This window comes from Peromyscus maniculatus, chromosome 4 (assembly GCF_049852395.1).
Source record: "Peromyscus maniculatus bairdii isolate BWxNUB_F1_BW_parent chromosome 4, HU_Pman_BW_mat_3.1, whole genome shotgun sequence".
In the NCBI taxonomy this organism is placed as follows: domain Eukaryota; kingdom Metazoa; phylum Chordata; class Mammalia; order Rodentia; family Cricetidae; genus Peromyscus; species Peromyscus maniculatus.
Window position 1 is genome coordinate 107,672,058 of NC_134855.1, and position 19,461 is coordinate 107,691,518.

Sequence of the window (19,461 nt, forward strand, 5' to 3'; positions counted from 1 at the left end):
GAGTTCAACACTATTGTTCAGACAATAAAAGCTGTAAGAAACTACATGACAGGACCAGACTTTTACGAAGCGCTGGCTTTGGTACCTTGCCTGCTACCAAAATCATGAATAAAGCTGAGCTCTCTGAGTGCGGTTTCAAAAGTTGGAGTTCTATGACACTGTAACAGAGAACATGTTCATTCTGCAATAGGTCTTCCAAACACAGTAGGCCTTCAATTAGTACTTTATTAGATGTGAGTACTGTCACATCCCTGGCCCTGTGCTTTTTATGAAGTTACTCCAAAAGCAAGCGTTCCAGTGGAACTCACATCTACTGCCACTGAGTCACTGTGACACATCCTACTTAAAGACATCTCATCTGCACCATTCAGTTAAGGCATCAGTTTAGCAGAGGCCACTATATGTTTGCCACTAGTGCATTCAGTCTTGCTAGGAGCATCTCTGTGACCCATCCCAGTTTCCCAGAGCAGAAAGAGGCCCCTGAGGGTGCAGTACCTCTCTCTGTCCTCGATGTTCTGTTGTTGAATGCCCAACTTTGCCGTTGCTCCTTAAGACCACACAGGGAAGGAAACTCTCATTTACTGAACCTCCTAAGCACTGGGGACTTTATATGTATGATCTCATCTGGTCCTCTCAGCCACATTGTAAACAAGGCCCGATTAGTCTTTATTTTGTGTAAACAAGAAGTGTTGTGGGATATTTGATGGCACTGTGAAACTCCTAGACTGTGTTAATAAAACTAACTTTGGATCAGGAGGCAGAGCCCGTGACTAGTTGACAAGAATTAGCCATAGAGAATATGGAGGACCCAGTAATATGGGTAGAGAGATGCAGGAAGGAGCAGGATGGGACTTAGAGATTCTCAGTCTTTTTGGTTTGGACCAGTGTGAAGAGGTGAGCTCTCTCTCTCTCTCTCTCTCTCTCTCTCTCTCTCTCTCTCTCTCTCTCTCTGAGTCTCTGGCCAAAAAGGAAGTTCAGCTGGTTGTTTCTCAGCTTCTCTGATCTTGCAGGTTTTCACCCCAACATCTGACTCCTGAGTCTATTGATAAATAGAACAACTTCAATAAAAACTACATTTGGTAGCCGTGGCTGAGCCAGTGCTGGCTGGACCAGAAATCCTGCCAGGCTGCAGTCTGGGTGGCTGGGTGCTGACTGCAGGTCACGGGGCACAAACTGTGGTAGGACAGGCCCATAAGGTCGAGGAAATTGGCTCAGATCAGTAGCCAAGGCATGCACATAACGCACTTCTTAAGAGCCAACCTGGAGTCTGCCCAAGGGACGACCACACAGACTGGGTGCTGGGAGGAGGGTATATAAGGCCTTCCCTGTTATTGAATAAATGAGTTCGTTATTTGCTTTCAATGGACTCCCAGTGTCTGTGTTGTTGACACCGCACCTTCTCACCCCCTCCCTTGAGGGAGCCATTAGAATCCAAGCAACAACAAATGATAGTTAAAATATCATTAGATTCAGGTGAGGCTGCTAAGCAGATAGAAAAACAAGAAGTAAGGCCCAGAGAGGTCAGTGACTTACCCAAAGTCACACAGACTCAATTTACAGATTTGAGTCTGTGGCACCCTCACTTTCTTGTTTACTTTTAGTCTACATTTTGTTTTATAATGTGACTATAGGGGCTGGAGTAATAGCTTAGTGGTAGTGTTTGTCTATCATGCATGAGGCACCAGGTTCAATCCTCTAATACAACCATACATGTGTGTGCTTTTTTGGGTATATATGTATCAGATATTCATGTATAATGCAGTACACTTTCTCTGGAGACTATTATTCATGCAAACACACCAAATCATCAGCATAATTTTATTTATTATAGCAGAGAAGCAGGGAATTATACAGGCCTATTAAGGACTCACACATTTCAAGTAAGTTGGATAAATGTGATTTTTAAGCAGCACACAAAGTCATCCTAAAACAATCTACAGATTTCAGAACACATGAAGAGCTCTCCAGGCTGTGGCCTATGCGTGGAGAGGGACCACTCAAGACATCTTATGCAAATATGCAAATCCAGTCTGTTTCCTCTCCCATCCAGCCTCATCTCCCTAACCTATCGATATAAATATCTGCCTGGAGATGGGGAGATTTGAAACCAGAGAGGACCTTGCCCCTGGTTCTGGGTTATCTGAATCAAGGGAATCCAGTTTATCGTGAACACTCAATTGTTTCCTGCTCTCTGCTTTTGTTTGGAGACATGGAGAATAAGGCTCACTGTAGTGTTGAGGTGGGACAATCTCTCGTTCAGCTGCAGCTTCTGGATCCCCTTCCCCAGTGCCAGGGCATACGCTGGGCCAAATGGCTCAGGCAAATGGCTCAGGCTCCTGCAGCCAACTCAACTACTGAAGAACACAGCTGTGCTTAGCCTCCTCAGCTCCACTCTGATTCCGTTTCTCATGGGGTAGAAGTGTGATACTGATCATTTTTAATGAGGGCTGTGGGAACTGGCCCAAATTCTGAGTTTGTTGTACAGAACAAATTGGTTTGTTTTGCTCCCTCTTGTCATTTCAGCCTTTAGAAGCTCATGGCTTTTCATCATGAGCAAGGGGCTTTCACTCCTTTAGGAAAGGCACTACCCTAACCCAGGGCTTAGGAGCTGGGCTTTTCCAGCGACACATTTGAGACCATGAGAACTCTGGATGCTCAGACTGAGCATTTATCATGCTAGAGGCCTGGTCTTTCTAGGGTCATAATCCCTGCCCCCGGAAAGGCTTTTCATTTAGCCTGTGGCCTCCAGAGCAGGGCACATAAAAAAGAGCCCCCGATGCTGAGAATACAGTTACGATAGCTATTTGCATGTATCTCACTTTAAGGCTCCACTCTGTATGTCTCACGCATGCATACAATTAGGGAGTGCTCATCCTTCTTCTGAGAGGAGCACGTGATCAATGAAATTTGGGATCACAGATCTACAGGTACAAAGAACAAGTCTCTCTGGATTCTGGGGTGGGGAACGTCACAGGGACAGAGTGGTTGGGCTGATGTCAAAAAACTGCCACTGGTAGTGGTAGTTTAGAGGTCTAAGGGTTTGAGCCGGACACGGGGGCCTATTGGCAGAGCAGGGCTAGGCTGGGCTGGGACCTTTTCATGTGAGTGCTGAATGGAGTAAGGGGTGGGACACGCACACAAGGAGGGAAAAGTGAGCTCTAGTATAGGAAGAGGGCAGGGGAAACTGACCCAGCTCCATAGTGGGGAAGTGTTACGCATCAAGCATCTAGATCTTCAGAGTAGGTGTCGGGGTTCTCCTGGGACCGAGTCATCACCTTGAACTGACGCCGAAGGAAGCCGCCGTAGCGCTTCTGGTTGTCCCACTTCAGCTTGGGGCGAATGCGCCGCAGGAAGCCCCCATAGCGTTTGTATAGGTCCTCATGCCCTACCGGCTCCCCATCCTGGCCCCCGTCCTCGTCCCCGGCCATCTCTGAGCTCCTCTTGGGGTATTTGCGCAAAAAGCCGCCGTAGCGTTTGGCCGGCTTCCTCAAGTCCTCCTCGTTGAAATGGAGTGTGTCAGCCTGCGTGGCTCCATCGATCATCCGCTCAGCACCCACCAGCTCAGATTCTTTTCCATCCCCGAACCTGGTAGAGAGACCCCTGAGGTTTTCCTCCGAGAGGCTGGTGAGCAATCGGCTTTTCTCCAGCTCCTTCAGGAGGGGCTCCAAGAGCTTGGACAGTGCACTGTAGCCTTCCTCCAAAGCAACCTCGTTCTCCGCATCATCCTTGCCACGGAGCCCAGAGGCAGACGGGGCGAGAAAAGACAAAAGGCGCAGGCATCTCTCCCACTCCTCTGACGGTGGCACCAGGTCCTCGCACTCCAGGGAGCAAATCTGAAAGATTGGTAGTCACGTCACCAAACGACTTTCTTATCATGTGAGAGATGAGAAATCAGACTTATCCCAAAGGCACAGAGACACGGGTGGGAATGCCCAAGATCTTCCTATTGCCCTCCATGTGCTTTCACTCTTCCAAGGGGTATAGTTGCTCTGCCAGGAGTGGAGGGCACTGCTAACACTTTAGAGACAGAGGTTCAGAACAGCAGGAAGAGTGTGCATGGGGAACGCGAGGGTTCAGCACACCTGAGGGTGTGTGTTGGGGGGACCATGGGATCTGCTTCATAGTGCGGCAGGGAGCACCCAACCACCTTGACTCTAACAGTATTGACAGTGGTGAGCAATGCCAGAACTTGAATTCTGAAGGTCTGAGGCTGGAGTCCCCACGCTTAGCCACATTGCTCGCCTGGGGGTGAGCAGGACACACTGTGTACAGCTCCATGGATGTAGACCAGACTGAGATATTAAACACTGAGCACCATGATCTCAGGGAATCGCTCTCATTTTGCAGATGAGGAAAGTAAGACTCGGAGAGCCGTTTCCGAGTAAGGGAGCTAGAAAGAGCCGGAATCAAAGCCCGAGTGCTGTCCACCACAGTCCAGCCGACACTACTGCAGTCCTTCTGCAGTGCCCGGTGAGGCATGTGGGGAAGCAGGACCCAAAGCAACATCAACAGGCCAGGCCCAGGAGTGGGGCTGAGGCTCCAAGCCCACCAAACGCATCCTGACAGGGTTGATGGTGAGGGATTTGGCCAGGAGCCTGAATTTGGAGGTGCCTATCAGCTAGAAAAAAGAAGCCTTGGGCTGTCTACCCAGTGCTGCAGACAGTACACCAAGCACCCCATATCTACACCCCGTTGCCAGGCACTTGGCTGCCTAGAAACACGGTCTGTGTGCAGGCTTGGGAAAGCCATGGTGATGAAGTCTAGACCACAATGGGAACTAGACAATAGCAGACCCTGGTTCCCGGCTGTCCGGAGGGCAGGAAAAGCCATGCATGCCCTGATGTAGTAGGTGCAGCAGACTCAGCTGCCCTGATATACGACCTCCCTGCTCTGGGCTCCACCTATGAATAGAGTGGCATGGAGAAGCCTTGCTGAGACCTACCAGCGGGTTGATGGGATGGGACCCATCCTGAGTCCTCACGGCACACAGGGAGCACAGGGCCAGGCAGTCCGCTGCATCGTTAGAGGGCACCACCACGAGGAGACACGCTGCCAGCATCAGCGCAGACCACGCCATTCTGTCTCACTCTTCTGCTGGAGAGGGAGGGGGAAGGACAAGATGGTGAAGTTTGTCCTGAGCTGACAAGGCCATATCTCTGACTCACGTCTGGGGTAAGAGCAGCATAGGCAGGCATTCTCCTTCCAGTGCTGTAGTCAAGGACACAGAAGCTGGGGAGGTAAAGTGGGAGTCAAGGCCGAGGAATAAGGACGGGCTGAGTGCTGAGTAATCGCGGCATACTGGGTGGGATCTTTTCTCTGTTCACAATCCACATAGCAGCTCTGCAAGGCAGGCCGTGCTGTGGTTTTGACTTGACAAGTGGAGAAGCCGAGGCACAGGAAAATGGCTCCACACAGCTAGGAAGCTAGGAAGCTAGGACTTGATGAGGTCTGTCCAACTGCAAGTCACATTTCCACTGTCACCAGCATGAAGGTATGCTGCTAGGTTCTGAGTCCCCAGGCTAGAGTTCTCTCTCTCTCTCTCTCTCTCTCTCTCTCTCTCTCTCTCTCTCTCTCTCTCTCTCTGTCTCTCTCTCTCTCTCTGTCTCTGTCTCTCTCTCTCTCTCTGTCTCTCTCTCTGTCTCTCTCTCTCTGTCTCTCTGTCTCTGTCTGTCTGTCTGTCTGTCTGTCTGTCTCTCTCTCTCTCTCTCTCTCTCTGTATCTGTGGGTGTCTCTCTATCTCTCTCTTCCTCTCTGGAGCTGGAGATAGAACCAAGGGCCTCACACACGGTAGACAAACATTGTACTACTGACTTACACTCCCATTCTTTCTGTTCTTTGCAAGTTCTCTGGGGCGCCCCTCTTTCGCTTCAGCATTGCTCCTCACTCTGACCAGAGCTCCACCTTCACCCCCTCTCTGGGCTGGCCTCCCTCCTCAGCTTCTCAGATTGGAGCACGAAATACCTTTCTCAGCATATAAATTCTGAGATGACACCCACTAAGTGGAGGAGAGCCTCACCCTCTGCCTCACGGTCAGGCGCTGTCTGTCTGGTCCCATCCCTAATCTCAGCGGTCAGGTCTGGGATCTGCTTTCTCACCTCTTGGCCTTGCCCATGCTGTTCCTCTTCCTGGAGAAGTTTTCCTCTCCTCTTCCCACTTCCTTCCTGATTAGGTCTCGCCTGCCAGGAACTTGTACCTCCTCCATCACAATGGTGCACCCCCTAACTATCTGTGCAAGCACTCTGCCCCTCAAGGTGTCTGAACACTGAACAAAGAGACAATCTCTTGCCCTCTCCATAGCACATGCTTGTGGGCCTCAGACAGGCTAGGCTTGCTCCTGCCTCAGGACCCCTATACTTTCTCTTCCTCTGTCTGAAGAACTCTGATCTCAGGTTTCCACAAGACTGTCTTTCTGCATTAAATAAACTAAATGTCACAGGGCCAGACCGGCTCACACTGGCTGAGGTATCTGCCTTTACCATTTCCCCAACTAGAACATTAGCTGTCTTAACTTCTTATCATCCTAGCATTTAAAACTCCAGCCAGCACATAGTAGGGCCTTAGTAAGTGCTTGACAGATGAACTGATGGTTTATAAGGAAGTCTGTTAAAAGTTGTCTCTTTTGGGAGGGGGAACATGGGAGGGGCCAGAAGGAAGGAGCGAGAGAAAGATTGGAGAGAGAAAAGGAAAGAGGATGACTGTGTAATTATATTTCAATTAAGGTAAAAGATTAAAGTTGTCCCTTTCACAGTCAACTCTCAAAAGATTCTTACTTTATTTTTAATTATATGTCTATGTCGGGTGAGGAGATATCTATTTCGGGTGCCTGTGGAGGCCAGTAGAGAGTGCCCTGGATCCGCCAGAGCTGAAGTGACAGGCCGTTGTGAGCCTGGCGTGGGTGCTGGGAACCAAACTTGGGTCCTTTGCAAAAGCAGTGTTCACTCTTCACCACGGAAGCGTCACTCTGGCCTCATCAGTCAGTCCGCTCTGTATAAGTCAAATCACCATGTAGTTCTTGCAAGTGGAACTGGGAGGCCCCAGAGACTCCTAGCCGGCCAGCTAGGGGTTTCCTCTTCCCCACCTAGATATCCTGACCTACTGTCTCCAAGACACTGTCTGCCTTCCCTCCTGCAAACTGCTCCTCCTCTTCTGATGTTCTGGGCTTTCAAAGATTTCCCCCCATGAGCCCAAAGCCCAGAACACACCCCAGAACAGGTCTCCTCTCTCAAAGCACACAGTAGGCTCCCCAAACAGAGCCTTCCTAGCCATTACGTCAGTTGCCATCACTGAGCTCTACTGCCCTACGTCTCTGCGGGGGCACCTCTATTGCAAGGAGCTGCCCACATTCTGCTCTGAGCAGTGAGTGAAGCTGAGGTGCCGGGCCCACTCTGTTGATTCTCTCCACCTAATGATTGCAGTTTCTAGAACAGGTTTGAGTCACCAATGTCTAAGTCTTCCATGAGTCCCAGCAACAATTCGCAGAACATTGACTCTACCCTGAGCTTAGTTCTACCCACCTTCTCAGAGGTGAGCGTGACTGGCCCACTTTAGAGATGCGAAAACTGGTGCTCAGGAACTTGGTAATTTGTCTGGAGTTATATGCAACTGTAGGCCAGGATGCAGGTCCACGTGCTTCTCCTGAGACTGGGATCGACTACTGCTGGCACAGGGAAGCTCAGAGTAGAAAACTCAGAGAACTATATGCACGTACCCTGTGTGTCTCTGCATCTCTCGGGTTTCTCCCCTGCTCTATCAGATGAGAAAAATCAGAGGCCTGGGCAAGAGAGTGTTCCATTTACAAGCAGACAAAATAAATGGTTCGTGGTTTTGTTTTTGGTGTGTGTGTGTGTGTGTGTGTGTGTGTTGTATTATAACAGCTGGCCTGTTATAATCTTTGAGCAAACTAAACCACTGGTGAGCCTCTGTCAGTCTCTAACACCTGTTGGGAGACTTCTCATAGCGCTGAGCTCTAAAGTAGACCCGATTTCGACCTCTCTCTAGGAAACTGGTGTCCCCTTAGACACAGCCTCCATGGTAGCCAGAGGACTTTCTGGACACTTCCATTAGACCCAGCTCTGTTCCAGACTCTCGGGCTCTGTAAGGCCTCCCAGAGGTCTGACCTTTCAGCCCATACCCAGCAACCTTCCCAATACAGAGAGCTTACTTCTGCAAAGTGCACACTGCATGCCTGTCTGTGCTCCAGCTGAAATGGATATTTTCCCCAACTCCATAACCAAGGGCCCATGCATGCTATTTCCAGCCCTTGCACACAGAGTTCCCTTTGCCTGGAACACCTGTCACCCATTCCTATTACCTTTGACCTGACTAACTCTCACTCATTCTTTAGAATTCAGCCCCAGGAATCACCTCCAGGAAGTCTGTCTGGACACCATCCCTTGGAGGATCTGCAGCTACCCATGCTAGCTCCAGCACATAATTACATCTGCCTATCTGAGTCTGACACAAGAGGGGATTTTGTAAATGCAAAGTCCCTGCAGTATCAGTGTGTATTGTGTGCTTGACCATGACAGGGAGGCCACAGTTGGGAAAAATACATAAAAGGGAAACTGGAGTATTAAATGCCAAAAAGGGGCCGAGGCCAGTTCGTGCCAGCCTCATGGACCTAGCTATAGTTTGCATTTGTTTGAAATATCATGAGGACCAGAGAGGCTTGCTTGATCCCTGTGTGTGGGGGTGGGTGGGTGGGTGGATGGATGGATGGATGGATGGATGGATGGATGGATGGATGGGTAGCTGAACAGATGAATGGATGAATGATAGATGAATGGTTCCCAGATCTTCATCCAGGGCTCAAATGAGACCAGGAGCTCCATACCAGTTTGGTTTGTTGAGTGAATAAACAGACATTTTAAAACTGGGAATTTTCTAGGGGAAAAAAAAAGCTTGATTTCCAACCACAAAAGCATTATTAACTGCTGAAACATAGACTCAGTGGCCCACAAAGCCAAAGGTGTTTACTGTCTGACCCTTCGCCAAGGAAATATGCTGGTCCTGCCTCGTTGATTTATGCGAATCTGATAGGCTTCAGCTAAGTTTCCTGAGTCTCCGGCCATGTGGACATATTATCTAATAATAATGAAGCCATCTCTTGGCAGAAGACCAGATGGGTTTACTGCAGATTGCAATAGAGGTAGGTTGCATCCTGCACCCCACAAATTCAGAGCCATTGCGGGTAGCAGACTCTATTAAAAGTCACCACTCACCTGAGACTATAATATTCTTTGAGAGGTAAAACCACAGGCCCTCAGCACCCTCTCTCCATGGGCACTGTGGACACAGTAGGAACTCTTTTACCTCTTGATCCAGAGTTCCTTGAAAGAGTTGGTTTTGTTTTGATTTGATTTTTGCCCTCTCCCCAGATTAGAAATATTTCTACTGTAGTCAGCCAGGGCTCCAGGGGCAGCCAGCATTTCTATTTGAAAAGCCAGGGAGGAATAATAATGGCATGATTTAACATCACAATTATCTCTGGGAGCAATGTATGCATATGATTATTCCTATTTGGAGGAAGAGGAAATGGGAAAAGGTAAGAGTGAAGTCACTTGCTTAAGGTCACACAATGAGTCAGGAGAGCTCCAGCTCTCACACCCACCTTGACACATGTCAGTGTTTCTGTGAAGCTCCAGTGACAACCACCCTGGAATCTATCAAAGACTGTGCCATTGCTCTGGGCCACATGCCTCCAGGTGGCCCCTCAGGGCAGGCTATCGGTATAGGTTCAGGCTCCTGGGGAAAACTGTGGACTGACAGACAGAAGCATCAACCCCTGGTGGCAAGGCTGGAATGGAGGCCAAACGCTTTATATCTTTTATATGAATTCCCTGCACCAGTGATTTGGGCACTATCATCCCCCTTTCTAGATGGGAATACAGGGACTCAGAGAGATGGGAACTAGGCAGCATTAACCACTGACTGCACAAGCTGTCCACAAGTGTAAGGGCACATGGCATGTCCTGTGGGCTATCCCCTGACTTTCACAGAGGTGTAAGGGCACAATGGCATGTCCTGTGGGCTATCCCCAGACTTTCACAGAGGTGTAAGGGTACATGGCATGTCCTATGGACTATCCCCACATTTTCACAGAGATGTAAGGTCACATGGCATGTCCTGTGGGCTATCCCCAGACTTTCACAGAGGTGTAAGGGCACACGGTATGTCCTGTGGGCTATTCCCAAGACTTTCACACACTTCTGAAGATGAAACCATTTTAGGGCTTTTCATCCCACTGGAAAATAGCAAGTTTGTTTTTGTGGGTTCCCAAAGGGCTGTCAAAGGAAGGATCTGAAACTCGAGCGTGCTCTTATTGAGATATGCTCACTGATAGAGGACGGGCGATCAGTTTGCAGAATGGCTTTGCTCCTGAGCAGAAAATGAGCCAACTTTTTGCTCAGCAAGTACCAAAGCATGGACACAGGACCAGGCCTTACCCAAAGGTAATCACATTTGCTGCACTGGGACAGATAGAAATATGGGTCCTGCAGTCCAGGCCACAAAGGTCATGGTCTCAGTGATATCATTAGCTGCAGTTTTAAAGGGATGTTTCTCAGCTGTCAGATTTGTAATGGAATCTCCTCCCTTATTGTCATTTGGTATAATTTATAGGATAAGGAGAAAGAAAACAGGAAAATAAGAGGTCAGGGAGAGAGATGAAGAGTCAGAGAAAAGGGACACGGGTGGGTGGGGTGACAGTGTAGATGCTGGGGAGAGAGGTGAATGGGAAAGAGAGGGGAAGGGCTGAGAAGAAGCAAAGAAAAGGAGGCAGAACCTGATGTCCTCTTCTGCTTCTCCCTGAAGCTGCCCCTTGAGCTACAGAGGAAGAGCTCAGGAAACCCTTATCGGGTCAAATTGAATTTTGCAGGAATAAGACTGGGAACAAAGGCAGTGGAAGCCACTGTGGACACATTACGTCTAGTGAGGAGTCTGCAGCCAGTGGCCAAGCATTCCGACCAGCGAGGCAAATGGGGCAGGGTGAGGAGAAAACTCCTGAGCATGTCACCTGCCTCAGAGCTCCCCTGGGGGTAAGGAGTAGGATCCAGGCTGAGTTGTAAAGGACCTGGGGACATAGTTCAGTCTGATGTTGTCTCTTCCTCCTGTCGTCAGCTCTGACTCAGTTAAGTTGTTTTAGCACCACGTCAGACCCACTAAGATCTGCAGGTCACTTAGGAGCTGGGATGAGCAAACTGGTGAGAGAAACCAGCTGCTGGCCGCACTTTCTCAGACATGCATGAAAACCAAACCAGCAACCACTGACCGCTCTAAGAATGAGAGAGAGATCTGATGAATAGAAAAGTCCTGCCAGGACACCTGGAGCTGGGATGAGACATCAGGGAGGGATTTCATTGTCAGGGAGAGGGCAGATAACGAAATGAAGCCATCTGTAGCGATGGGGAGGGGAACACTGGCCTCAGAAATATTTGCCTTTTAATCATATTTCCCTGGAAGAGCACACAGCAGCATGGAATGGGGCGACTGAAGACGTCATATAAGAGGAAGGAGGGGTTCACTTTGAGGCCTGCCATTTTGAATCAGTGGAGAGTTGACCATAGTAGCATTCACTGAAAGCCTACCAAATGCCAGGTGCATACAGCCTCCTATAGAAGCCTCCCAATAATATGAGGGAAAGGGTGTTGTTATTAGCTTCATTATATTGGTGAGGAAATTAAGACCCAGAAAGGGAAAGCAACTGTTGCAAAATTACACAGCAAATGAAGGATAGATATGGGTTTGAACTCAGCATAGGCTCAGGTGTGGCCATACACTCTTAGGTAATACATGGAAAATTCTGGAAGTAACGGTCAGTGAATCCCGTGAGTTATCACAACCTTCCATGTGCTTTCTCAAACAACCCAGAGACAACCACTTGAGCAGTCTGCTGCATTGAAACAGTGGAGTCTACCACACAGTTTCTGTGGAACCACTGTGACACCCAGCTGCTAGCTACTCCTGGAGACAAGGAGAGTCACCTGCCACCCAGCACCTTAAGCACAGTGAGGACAAAGCGATGGGCTCAGGATTGTGTCAGTAAATTCACACACACACACACACACACACACACACACACACACACACACATACACACACACATACACACACACACACACACACACACACACACACACACACACACACACACACGCACGCACGCACCGTCACCAAAACTCACCCCGCTGTGGCTGCTTCAAGAGCTTCCCCCACGCAGATCTCAAAGCCTCGAGATGGATGACCTGCAAAAACCGAACAAGAGAGAAAATGGGGTGCGACGGGGCACTAGTGGGGGAAACAGGGAAGGCAGGTGAGCAGTGCGTGGGAGTAGAGCCCCCATGAGAAGGAACAGAGGAGGACTGACATTCTGAAAGGTTTTGCAACAGATCTTGACAGCCATGCCTGTCAGATCAGAAAGATGAATGGTGTACATTTCACCAACCCTTGGCGGAAGGGTGATAATGAGAGCTTGCTGTCTGTGGGAGGGTGCTTGAAACCAGATCCAATAACCTAAAGAGCTTGGAGGCTTTATTAAGGGGTACTTGTAAATCTTGAGAGGTTCTCAGAAAAAAAAAAATACCCGGGGAAAAGTAACAAGTCACAGAATTTACAGCTCAACCATGGAGTGATCTACAGCCACCTTCTCCAAAGCTCACCAGCCTTTTGCTGATGTCAAACTTTAGAGTTCCATAATACATCCTTTGGATGTGGGTATTGCTGTAAGAGAGCCCACAGCTTTCCACAAGTGAGCGTCCTGCAGCCTGACTTAGCCGCTTCCAGCAGTAGCGTGGCTGTAATTTACATGAAAGCAACAAGTCTTTTCAAAGTAAAATTGACAGAAGTCCGGCTCAGCCTGGGTATCCAGCCACGCTTCCGCTTTGTTTCTTCCTTCCCTTTCAGCCAAACAGCCCCCGACTCCACTCTGAGTAAAATCATAACCAATTAGCACCTCGTCGGCGATTAACATGAATTAGAAAGAATAAAAAAAGACGGCGCTTGTTTTATGCGGTGGTGGTGCCGATCTACACTTGGCAAAAGCTGAGTCCTGAACCTCATTAATACTCCCAGCCCTTGTTCTCTAAGTCCAGTGAGGATGTTGACCTTTAAAATCAGGCTAATTAGTGAAAGCTTGATCTTCCACCCAGACTGTCCCCTTCTCCCCAGACTCTGGAAACTATGATGGGGACTGCTGTGTGGCAGAGCCAAGGTATCGCTGGCACCTGTGTAAGCCAGGACTGTACAAGGCATGGGGTCTAGAGGGCAGGCAGTCCTTTGGACTCACCGACCTGGCTTTTGTAAACTAGCCTTGAAACTATGACTTCCTATGCTGGGTAATCAGAACCAAACCTGATTTCCCCCTTCCCAAGCTCCCACCGGTCCCTCAGCCCAGCATCAGGAGCAGATGCGTCAAGCCAGAATGCCTGAGCTCCCTGAAGATCTTACCTGTCCTCTGCTTTGTCCCTGGTGGGCTTCTGGCTGGTCAGGTGGTAGGGTGGCTGATCCAAGATTCAGGAGGCACCCTGACTCTAGCTCAGAGAAGTGCCACAGAGGAAGCTGTGAGGGCTTACCAGAGCCCCCTTTGAATGGCAGTCCTGAAGCCTTTCCCCCCTTTTATGGATGAGAGTCTCCCCCTGTCGCTCAGCCCTCTCAGCCGCTGGCTGGCAGAGCACAGGCTGCTGGGAGCCAATGGGGAGATGGCAGTGCAGTCAGCGCTCAGACCCCCGGGCCCTTCCACTCAACTCCCTGGGCCTGAGTGAGACACAATAGCTCTGCTCTTGGAGATGTGATGTGATGTGGGGGAGGATGCACTCGCGCAGTCTGGGGGTGGATTCTCCGCGCAGAGTGCCGTTTGTCACTTGAAATTCGGCCACTTTCAGCATTTCCAGGAGAGTGCCACAGGAAGACAGGGACAAAGGTGGGAAGAGGCAGAAAGAGACAGGAAGAGACGCGGAGGGTAAAATAGAAAGGCAAAGAGAAAGTCAGCGGACAGAGAATGGGAACAGAGGGGCAGAGTCTGAGACACACGCAGGGAAGGACACAGACAAAGCAGGAAGAAAAGAGAAAGACCCCCCAGCCACAGAGGCTCTCAAAGACCAGGAGATAAAGAAGGATACAGAGTCAGAGGACGAATACGGGGACAAGGAACGAAGGCTGTCTCAAAATGTAGGGACCGAGGGATGTCCTGGGGTGCCAAAGCAGAGTTCTGGGTTATGGAAAAGGGACTTTCAGCCCCATGCTGGTTGGGTCACACACACACTGGGATGTGCATGAGTGGACATTCGTCTTCAGGTGCCAGTTGACTTGGGCACCTGCCTGAGTTGCTGCCAGGCACCGCCCTTCCTCACAACCAAGGACTGCCATTCAGTTTTGAGTTATCTCTGGCAGTGACATGGAGTGAGTATCATGAAATCCCCCTCAGAATCCTGGCTATGATGCGCCTTTGTGTGGCTCTGGGTGGGAGCCCAGCTGCCTCAGGTGAACCCTCCGCCGCCATGCCATGAGCAGCCTGAAGGTTCGGCACAGCTGTGAAAAAGAAACTCCCAGAACATGGGCGTCTCTGAGTTTGGAAGAAAACATGCTTGTCTCTTCAGTCAGCAGCAGAGTTGTTCTCCTTGGTTGGGAGACTGCCAGGGGCTGGCCAGGCCGTACATGTCACGAACACCTGGGTTGCACCCGGGAGGGAACAGAGATGGCAGCTTCAGTTCTCATGTCCTGGCCAGGTGCAGCAGCATAGGCTAGAGAGCCGAGAACCTGGCCACAGAACATAGCATGTCGGTCACCAAGACCTATCATCCAGACCCAGACGGATCTGGCCCTAACCACCTACAGCACACCTGCCCACCCCTAGGACTTGGCTCTAGAATGTCCATCTCTGAGACTCAGTCGGTTTGCCTGAACAAGGCAGACAAGAGCTATAGTTAGCAACATTGAAAGTGTGGGTTTCACCTCTGCAGAGTCCTAAGCCAAGTTAGTGGGTTCAGCCTCAATTTGCTCATCTGTAGAATGGGGAAAAGAGCCCCGTTGGGTTCTTGCCATAGGGAAAGGAGGACATGCCAAGAACATTTGCCATAGCTGGCACGTGGCCAGGACTTCCTTACAGCTGTCCCCGTGGTGGCAGTGATCAGCTAATCATGCTCTGATGCACCAGCCGCACATCGCACTTCTCTGGGGCATCATCCTCTTCCGGCTGCTGGGTCATTATGTGCTTTCGTACAGCTCAGACGACAGAAGGGGCCATTTGGTGAGTACCTCGTACATCACAGACACTGTCACCTTTCCCCCTGTATCCTCAGAGAAGCAATGCAGTGACGTGGTTGTCACAAGGCAGCCTTTCGTGATTAAGCAGCTGGAGTGAGGTGGGGTGACAGCCTTGCAGGTCCCAGATGCCCCTGTCCCTCTGGCCTCCACTCCAGGCCCTCTGCCCCTTCTCATCTCCACCCTAAGCTCTCCTTCTGCAGGATTTCTCTCCCAAGGTGAGTGAAGCGCTGGCTCTGGCAGGCAGGAACTTCCAGGCACTTGCATGGCATCCGGTAGCTGTGTCTCGGGCTTGTTACCAAGCCAGCCTGGAGCTCCTCGCGTCTCTAGTCGCTGTTACTCAAGGACCTCACAACCTGAGGATGAACCGTTTCCTCCCCCTCAGGGTCTCACTCTCCCTGCCATTCACTCCTATTCTCTTTAATTCCCCTCCCTCCTCCTAACCTCTACCTATGGAAGCTCTTGGCAGTGACCTTGGAATAGACCAAGAATGCTAGAAGAGATGGGGCAGCATCACTCCCATAGCCGGAAGTCAGCAGACACTAGAAGAGAGAGAAGTGGGAGTATCATAAAGAGATGCTCGGCGCTGAATAGCCTTCACCTGAGGCTATTTTAGCCTCAAAAGCAAATATTTCAGGCATTTAGTTTTCCTCTATCTGCAACGTCCTCTAAACACACACACACACACACACACACACACACACACGCACACGCACACGCACACGCACACGCACACGCGCACACACTCACACTCGCAGGCACGCACACATGCACGCACACATATGCATACACGTGCACACATGCAAACACAATTACTGCACATGTGTGCAGGAGAAGGCTAAAACCAGACTCTCCTTATCCCTGGAGAACCTCAACACAAAGTTTGCTGGGCCTGGGACACACACCCTCCCACTTAGGGTCCTAATGCTGGTCTCTGAGCACCATCACAGGGGAACAGGAAACCAAGCTCACTGGACTGCCCTGTGGGCTGACTCCATCCATCACGACTGACAGGTACTTCGTTTCAATGCACAAATGCCCGAGTCATCCTCTGAAAGCAGGAAGATAGCACCAGCTTTATCTAGCGGTCAGGACTAATTCCCGAGTTCTCTCATGCCCCTTGCCTGCCTGTCCTCAGTGAAGGATGAGCTCTACTTCAGATCTTGAAGTGGACAAGAAACAAAGAATAAAGGGAAGGAAATACTTGAAGCAATCCGCCCTCAAGAAGTCGTGCTGTTAGAAAGGTCTCAGGAAGATCATGTGAGAAAACAGAAAAGTAAAGAGAAGGAAGGACAGCTCTTCCTTCTCCTTTGGTGCCAACCCCTCTCACCTCTCACCCGTCCTGTGATCAGCTGTGCCCCTCACCTCCTGCTCGCAGACTAAGAAACAGGCTGGGAGACGGCAAGCAAGCAAGCAAACTACCTTGGAGTAAACCTATCCAAAGATGTGAAAAATAATGAAGACTTTAAAACACCGGAGGAAAAAAAATAGAAAAAGACACTAGAAGATGAAAAGACTTCCCATGATCGCTGATTGGACGAACTGATACTGTGAAAATAGCTGTGTTACCAAAAGCAGTATCAGAATCCCAACATCATTCTTCACAGAAACACAAAATACATTAGAATCCCTGTAAGAGAGTCAAAGCAATCCTAAGTGAACAGAGTATTGCTTGGTGTATCACCACCCCTGATTTTCATTATGTGCATGGTACCGGCACAAAAACCAACACATCAATCTATGAAACACCATGGAGATACAAATCCATGTAGCTACAGCCACCTGGTCCTTGACAAAGATGAAAAAAAAAAAACATACACCAGAGAAAAGGCAACACCTTGAGCAGATGGTGATGGGAAAACTGGATAACCATACATAGAAGGATGAAAGTCTCCCCTCTTACCCTGCACAAAAATCAACTTCAAATGGACCAAGACCTAAGTATAAGACCTGAAAGGCTGACACTTATAGAAGAAAACGTAAGGAAATGTCTTTGTTCCTTTCCTGTTGCTGTGATAAAATACTATGACCAAGGCAACTTAGAGGAGAAAGACTTTATTCAGGCTCATGGTTCCCAGGGATGAATCCATCATGGCAGGGAGGCAGGGGAGCAAATCAGCAGGAATGCAGCGGGAGCCAGAAGCTGAGGGGTCCCACCTGCAAATACAGACCCAAAGCAAGGTGGTGGGAACAATTGGAGATACGGTGAGACTACATAATCTCAAAGCCCACACTCGATGATTAACTTCTTCCAGTGAGACCACACCTCCTAAACCTCCCAGATAGCAACACCAACCGAGGACCAAGTTTATAAATACCCAAGCCTATGAAGGACATTTCCTGTTCAGACCGCCATATTCTACTATTGGCCCCCAGAGGTTCATGGCCATTAAAATGCATTTAGTCTAACTTCAAAAGTCCTCATAGTCTTTTACAGTCCCAACACTGTTTACAGATGGCAAAGTTCAAAGTCTTTTCTGAGACACAACATAATCTCTTAAATTGTAACCCCCGGTAAAGTAAAAACATAAATCACATATTTCCAACATCTAACGACATGGAATATCCATTACCATGAAAGAGCTTAGATGGCTCTGGCCCTCGAGTTCACTGTCTGCAACATACATGTCTCTCTTGGGGTGACTCTACTCCCTGTATGGAGATCTCCTTGGCAGATGTCTATGGCTCTGGCGTCTCCAACATCTTGGGGTCTCTACTGAAACACAGGCTTTGCTTTCACAGCTTCTCACATGGCTTCTTGTTAGCATTTAGGCATCTGTACTGGCCTGCCTTTAGGGTCCTGACAGGATATACCTCAGCTGTAACCACTAAGCCCCTGTGCACATTCACCACATTTCCTTATAAAAGGTAGGCTTTGTACACCTCCCGTCTCTCTCTCTTTCTCTTCCTTCCCTCTCACTCCCAGGGCCCGGTCTCTGCCCCCTTCTCTGCCTCTTCTCTCCTGTCCCCTCAATAAACAGCCCAGGTAGGTCCTGTTGTATGGTATGACGCCTTCCTGTCATTTTTAAAAAACAACACTTCTCACAGCCTTTTCCTCTCTCAGGCCCTTCATGCAGGGACTCCCCTGCCACTGCCTGGCCTCAACAGCTCTCTCAAGCCATGGAGGAAGAGCCTAAGACACCTTCACTCTTAGATCTGTTATGCTTCAAAAACCAGCACCACACAGACGCACTACCAAGTTAAGCTACCAGCTTGGATGCACTACTTCGAACTGTAGTAGTGGCAGCTTTTAGACAGTTTCTCTGTATCCCTAGCTGTCCTGGAACTTGCTCTGTAGATCAGGCTGGCCTTGAACTCAGAGATCTTCCTGCTTAGTGGTGCTAATCTTCTTAATAACTACAGGTCTCTTTAGCATAAGCCTTGGCTATGCATGACATTAAGCTTCTTAGTGTCCTTTGTGTCTCCAAATTGTGCATTTTGCATTTCTTTGTGACCCACTTTTTTTTTCATTGTAGGCTTGCATGAGGGTTATCAATAATGACCACACCACAGATTTAACATCATATAGTCTTGACATTTCCTCTACCAGCTGGGAGGTTTAATCCCAGCAGTCAGGAGGCAGAGGCTGGTGGATCTCTGAGTTCGGGGTCAGCCCAGTCTACAGAACAAAGTTCCAGGACAGCCAGGGCTACACAGAGAAACCCTGTTTTGAAAATTTAAAAAGAAAGAAAGAAACAAAGATACAAAGAAATGTCCTCTACCAAAGAAATCAGTTCATTGCTTTTTCATTTAGCCTCAGGCAAGTTCTTAGGACATGGGCAGAAGGCAGCTAGCTTTTTTTTTTTTTTTTTTTTTTTGCCAAAGCATCATATGAATAGACCCTGGCCCAGGTGCTGTTTCCTTATGAAACCTCTTGAGCTTAGCCTCTCCAGTTATATTATTCTCAGAACTATGGTCTTCCAGGCTCCTACTCTGCTTACTGTGTTAGACTAGTTTTCTAGACCAAAGTTCCAAAGTCTTCCACATTCCACCAAAAACCAATATGATCAGGTTCTTTAGAACATGCCATTCTCTGGTACCAATTTCTATCTTAGTTTGCTTTTTATTGTTGTGATAAAACACTGGCCAAAACAAACTTGGGAAGAAAAGGGTTTATTACATATTACAAGTTACAGTCCATCATGAAGGGAAGCCAGGGCAGGGACTCTAGTAGGAACCTGAGGCCCAAACTGAAACAAACCATGG

General features: G+C 49.1%; 1 protein-coding gene across 2 annotated transcripts; it reads right to left on the bottom strand.

Annotated features, from left to right (window-relative positions):
- Positions 1 to 1,807: 1,807 nt before the first annotated feature.
- On the bottom strand, positions 1,808 to 13,771 carry Pdyn (prodynorphin). Of its 2 annotated transcripts, none has more exons than XM_016003006.3 (4): positions 13,444 to 13,771; positions 12,182 to 12,242; positions 4,943 to 5,094; positions 1,808 to 3,833 (listed from the first exon to the last, which is right to left on the bottom strand). In XM_016003006.3, the coding sequence occupies exons 3-4, from the start codon at positions 5,075 to 5,077 to the stop codon at positions 3,219 to 3,221; spliced, it is 750 nt and encodes a 249-aa protein (XP_015858492.3). In that variant the 5' UTR covers positions 5,078 to 5,094; positions 12,182 to 12,242; positions 13,444 to 13,771; the 3' UTR covers positions 1,808 to 3,218. The 2 variants fall into 2 exon arrangements, with proteins under 2 accessions (XP_015858492.3, XP_006984570.3); XM_006984508.4 differs by having other exon boundaries at positions 4,943 to 5,091; positions 13,444 to 13,585.
- Between the last annotated feature and the right edge of the window lie 5,690 nt (positions 13,772 to 19,461).

Bases quoted from the DNA above. Each gene is read 5' to 3' on its own strand.
- Pdyn (XM_016003006.3), bottom strand. From the start codon at position 5,077: ATGGCGTGGTCTGCGCTGATGCTGGCAGCGTGTCTCCTCGTGGTGGTG. The intron at 3,834-4,942 runs GTAGGTCTCAGC...CCAATCTTTCAG, and splicing joins CCCATCCCATCAACCCGCTG to ATTTGCTCCCTGGAGTGCGA.